General features: G+C 51.7%; 1 protein-coding gene across 1 annotated transcript in view; it reads right to left on the minus strand.

Annotated features, from left to right (window-relative positions):
* Window positions 1-3,184, minus strand: part of RUNX3 (RUNX family transcription factor 3) — a 43,345-nt gene extending 40,161 nt beyond the window's left edge. The window contains exon 1 of the mRNA XM_042885117.1: window positions 3,127-3,184. Within this exon, the coding sequence (XP_042741051.1) occupies window positions 3,127-3,184 (58 nt within the window). The remainder of the gene's footprint in view (window positions 1-3,126) is intronic.
* Window positions 3,185-6,000: the final 2,816 nt, after the last annotated feature.

Raw genomic sequence — 6,000 nt, forward strand, 5'->3', positions numbered from 1 at the left:
ATGCCTCCCTCAACCCCACAGCAATCCCAACCCCAGGATGGGGTGGGCAAAGCCAGGATGAATGGTGGTTATGCACCACATTGGATCCTGGAGGCCAATGGAAGAGGTCCAGGTGCCCCAAGGGCACACTGCAACCATGACAAAGCCTGTCTCTAAATCCATGTTGGTCCAGAAACAGGGCAAGGCTGATGGGTTTTGGCCAACAATTAAAACTAGATCTCTTGAAAGCCAACCAGACTTGGCTGGGAAGAGCATTTGCTCCAGCATCCAGCGTGGTTTCCCAGGAAGGCATTGCAGAGCAGCGCTCAGCTCACACCACTGACTTTCAGACTGAGTGATGCTTTCTGCATAGGACAGGAAATGTTGTGAGAAAGCGGCGTGAGCTTTAAAATGGAAAGAAAAAAAAAACTACCAAAAACAGCACCAGGGAACCCTGACCGAAGGGATGGCCAAGGCTTCCAAGGGACTTCAGCACTCAGAATGGAAGGGATGGGAGCGCTGGTTCAGCCCATTTTCAGCATGACCCCAGCAGTGACCCCAAACAAACAAACATGACCCCAGCAATGACATTTTCTCCCCACCCTGGCTGGACGTGGCCGTAAGAAGAATTGGGTGTGAATGCAGCACGCAACGGGAGGAAAAGGGAACGTGAAGCCACGAGACTGAGCCCAGGGCCATCCCACTGGGCTGCTCCACGTGCTCCTGCTATCAGCTCCATTTGGGGATATTTACGGCGTGGCCGTGGCTCAGCCTCACTGCTTCGGATGGGAAGTCACATTCTTGCTCCTAATGCCAACCATGTGTGGATCCAAACACACAGCTCGTTCTTTGTTTCCCAAACTGTACGCGGCCAAAACAGTGGACCGCAAACGCTGACGACGTATCAGAGGAGATCAAGTCTAAGAAATCATCATGAATTAAAGCTCTCAATACAGGGAAACGCCACTGTCTCCCTACCCCCGTTAGATCATAACAAGGTGACGAAAGACAATGGATTTATACCCGTTCCCTCACCCCAAAACACACAAACAGAAATATATCATATAAAAAATAATAAAATAAAAAATAAAGACATGCCACGAGCCAGCGGGGTGTCCTTGGAACAGGCAGAGCCTCTGACAGGCAGTCAGAGCAGCAAACAGCCTTCCCCAGGAGGGGGGGGATGAATGGAGACAACACAGACTTTGTGGCCCCTGCATGCAGCTCAGGCTCCCCAGATGGCCCCCAATGGCCCACTCCATTGGAGAGCAAAAAACGACTTTTTCTTACCAAAAAAAAGTGTTTTGAGCCTAACTAGGGGATACCTTTGGGGGGGTTTCTTTTCATTCCTTCAGTGTTTGTGCAAACAGACCTCCATTTTCATGGATATTACCAGAAAAGTTAACAAAAAAATAGGAATAGGGTTGAATCCAAAATAGCCCTGAGGCATTTAAGTGAACGTTCATGGCTGTTCTGCAGTGCTCACCCAAACATAGCTGTGCGCAAAGCTGGGGATTCAGGCTGGATGTGAGGAAAGACTTCTCTGAAAGAGTGCTAATGCATTGGCGCTGGGTGCTTGGGGAAGTGTTGGGGTACCATCCCTGGAGGTGTTCAAGAACCATGGAGATGTGGCTCTTGGGGACATGGTCAGTGGGCAGAGTTGGTGGCAGGTGAACATTTGGACTGAATGATCTTAAGGTCTTTTCCAACCTTAACGGTTCTGTGCAGGAGAAGATGCTCTGAGTTCCACATAGAAAACCATTTGGCCATATTCCATCCTTGGAGCAGTCATTTAATCCTCCCCCTTTTAATAAAAATTATGTTTGAAACAAAGATGTTTATTGCTTTTATGAGTTCCTATTTGTATGGAAATTGCATACAAGACGTGATCGTTCTGTTTCTTGCTCTCTCTTTTATTTCTGAATGAGCAAGCTCAGTTAAACCTCAGCGCTACTTCATCTGGCTTTGGAGGCAGAGAATACGGATTAAAAAGAGCCATGCAAATGTTTTTTATAAGCTTCTCTTATTTCCTTGCCACGGGACTGCCTTTAATTATCTCCATGGAGCACAAAGGACACATCTGTAGTGCCACCATCCCTGAGTGCAGGGCAGCAGGACAGATGTGGTCCGTGTGTCTGTTTGCCAAACTCTGGCTCCTCCTGTCCCTGTCCCACACTCAGTGCTCAGGGGGACACAGGGAACCTCTCGGTTCTGCAAGCTGACCCCATTGATCTGCCTCAAAAGCACACGTAACGTTTGGTATTCTCAGAAATAGGCCAAAATCCTGTCTATGTCTGATGCATTTCTTGCCACGTAGCCAGAGGGCCCCGCTGAATTACAGCATCTGCTGTTCTGCTCCTTCAGCAGGGATGGGTTTGGGATCACTCTGCCCCATTCTATTCAGGTTCAGTCTGACCGAACCATCTGCAGAGCCGTTGCTCAGGACCTGGTTCTTCCTGGCTATGATCAGCTCAAGATTTTGCTTGTACTCCTTAACTACAGCTGCAAAGCCAGGATGGCAAAAGGCAGCAGCTCACGGTGCTCTGCCCAACTCTTTACAAGCACTGAGCATCCTCCCAAAAAGGTCTCATCCCACGCCTTGCAGCCACGCTCCTCAGCTGTGGGCAGCCTGGATTCCTCACACTGTTCCTTCACTCACTGGTTTCAGACTCAAGACATCACCCAGTGCACGCCCAGCAGCTCGCCTGCACAGCATTCACACTCCTGTGAGCAGCATTTGGAATTGCCCCATCCTTGCAGATACCCCAGGTCAAGGGATGGGGCTCTGAGCAGCTCTGGGCTTGTCCCTGTTCACTGCATGGAGGTCGAACCAGATGACCTGCAAGGGTCCTTCTAACTCAAACGATCCTATGGATCTCAGCACAGTGCAACCTCCTTGCTGACCCTCCATTTCCCAATGGGAACACAACCACATGGGAAAAGGAAAAAATCGAATGGCAGGAAACCACACAGCAAACCTGCACGAGGACAGCAAGGCGCAACGCGTGGGGAAGCCAACAGAACACCACGACGAGGAGAAGGGAGAGGAGATGTGCAGCAAAGCTGCGGCACGGCCCAATGCTGGTTGGCTCCTCCACAAGATCAATAAGCAAACACAACCCCAGCAGCGTTTCCTGCTGCACTCACCACGCAAGAAAGTGGAGGAGTAGGCGGCGAAGGAATCGAAGACGCCGTTGGAAGCCATCCCCTCACCCTGATTCTCACCCTGCAGTCGGGCTCTCCTCGAGCAGCTGCAGGAAGAGGAGGAGGGACGGGGAGGAAGAGGAAAGCCTGACAGCAGTGCAGGTAGCCCGGCTCAGTCGCGGCGTTGTGGTCGGGAGCGCAGCATCACCTGATCTGTGGCGTCAATGGCCCTGATGGTGGATGTGGTGACCAGGCTGGGCTTTTTCCTCTTTTTTAATAATAATTTTATGGCTTGCATTCGTTGGTTCGTGGTGAGCGACAGACCGAGATGTTTTTTCTTTAGTTAATCATACGGCTGCCTGAGAATAAACAGAGGAGAGAGCCCATGGGTTCCTAATTGGGTGATTGAAGTAACGGCCCATTCACAGGCAGTGGTTTTCTCCTTTTAACTGCCTCTTCTCCCACATTCGCCACTCATCCGCACCGATGTTTGGAGCTGTGCTTTCTGACTCCTGGCCCTTGCAGACAATCACTGGTGCTGAGACTGCTTCCATATGTGTAGATGGGTGGTTCTTCTTCACAGGGATTTTATGTGAATTAGCATTAAGCAAAAATCTGAAGCACATGCGGCAGAATAAACACGGCTCTCCGCAGAGCAGGGACCTGATGGCATTGCTCTTGGGGTTTTGCATCTCTTTCCATGCAGAAAAAGGGTGGGAGGTTCAGCCCCCATCTGGCTCAAGGCCCAGTAAGGTCACGAGGGAGAAAAGTGAGGATAGGAGGTGCTTTTAAGGCTCTATTTCTGCCCTTCATCAGGTGCCAGCTGGGAGCTCTGATTTACACACATAGCAAAACATCATCAGCTGTGCTACCTGGGGAGCTTTGCAGGGGACTTTTTCTCTCGGTCACCTTCCCACCACTTCATTTTCCCTAAATCATGACTATGCCATCCCCACAGACACAGCACCAAGCCCCTCAGGCACAGCTGGGGCTACTGGCCTTGGTCATTGCCCCTCTGCAATCCACAAAACGGGTCTCTATCCTAAGATTTCTTTTCCAGCCTTTTGGAATCAGGACATTTTCCCCACAGGTGAGGCTCTAAGTGCTCCAATTTGCTCCCTCAGATGTAAGGGTTTATTCTGTGGCCTACAAAGCAATGGTTATTCCCTTGCTATCTGTACGCTGTACCTACACAACGCTGCCAGTGTGGGTCATGAAGATCAGCACTGCTTCATTGTGTGCACTGACTGCATTTGGGTGAGAGCAATGGGCACCTCCAGCAACCGGTATGGAAATGCATGGAAATCCAAAATCCCTCCCCTAAGACCTATAAGAAGCAATTGTAGGACAAAACCCACATGAAACCCTTCATCTGTTGCATCCATTGACAAGAAGAGTTTGGTATTCTTTTTTGGTAGCTGTGAAATGGAGCGGCAGTGAGGCGAAAATCCCACCCTGCAGGAAGAACAGAGGAACACAAGGTGATAGAGGGAAACGGCATTGCTGGTGTTTTTGACTGTATGTGCAAAGCACAGCCTGGGAGAGGGCATGTGATAACAAGAGCCAATTAAAAGTTCTCATGCAAATAACCCATCTCTTCCATGGTCTCCTCTGCAGAGCTGAGCACGCAGCTCTCCCACCAACATGCTCCTGCAGTACAGGAGAAGTCCCAAGCTGGCTGGAGGCAGCAGACGTGCTGCAAGGGATTGTTTTGCTTTGGTTCAGTGCTTTATCTCAGCCTCAGCTGCTCACTGTGCTGCCCAGCTTTGCAGAGATACAGCAATCCCAGCAGCTGCCCAAAGCCAAAGACCCAGTGCGAGTCTGGGAGGTCCATCTCTGTTTCTGTGATTCTGTGATTCCTGTGATCTCCTCCGAATGCTCAGAGAGAAGCAGCAGGCCAGGCTGGCAGCACCACCCCAAACCTCCCCACTGCTCCAAAGCTTCACATTCACTTTCCAGACATTGCTGCTCCCAGCTCACGTGTGATGCAGGAACTGCAGCGCTGCCCCAGTGCTGCAAGCTGCAGGAGCAGCCGTGCACTTCTAGGTTAGAAAACCCAGCGTTTTACCCTCCTCTGCTCGGAAAGAACTGACACTGACTGCTGCAAACAGGTTGCCGTAAGCACACTGACACAGGGGCTTTACCAGCCCATTAACTTCCTCTACGGTGCTGCTAAAACCGCGGCTGTCTGCAGCCGTCCTCCTCTCCTGCACCGCAGCTCTCACCTCTGGGAACAGCACAACCAAACCTGGCCCCAGGGCTGCAGGACAGCAGCCCCAGCACTGCTGTACACACATATATGTGCACCCAGGTGCTGAGCAAAAGGCAGAGCTCAGGGTGTCAGCACTTGCTGGTTTGGTCCATAGGACACCACCGCAGCATGCATGGTGCTTCCCAATTGCAGCAAGTGAGGTGGGATGGTGGTTTGATGTGGGAAAACGAGGCATGGGGTAATGGGGATTAAAACCCCTCTTCGTTTGGGCTGAGGGCAGACAAATCCACGCCCTTAGCCCTGCAGTGCGCCATCACCTTTTGGAAGGCTGCCTTTTAGCCAAAGCAGCTGTCAGATGTCCTGAAGCCACAGTTCAGCTTTGCTTGCCCCATTCCCCTGCCTAGTGGCTATGCCCGGGCAGTACAGCCCTTCCCCATGCCGGCTGTGGCTTCAGCCATGGGAAACAAGGCATGTGATCGCCTCCATCCCAGCTATCATCCTCAGCCTCGCCGGCGCCAGGCTGCTCTTCGAATGCCACGCACTGCCAGGACCCCCCTTGCATGCGCCCGTGGCCGAGAGGCACAATGCTGCCATTATAACCCCGACGCTCTGCTGATCCCCTGCAGCACGGACCGGCCACGCGGTCACTCCTTTCTCTGTGCGTC

The sequence above is a fragment of the Lagopus leucura genome, unplaced genomic scaffold (assembly GCF_019238085.1).
Source record: "Lagopus leucura isolate 7727_CA_CO unplaced genomic scaffold, USGS_WTPT01 Super-Scaffold_100048, whole genome shotgun sequence".
NCBI classification, from domain to species: domain Eukaryota; kingdom Metazoa; phylum Chordata; class Aves; order Galliformes; family Phasianidae; genus Lagopus; species Lagopus leucura.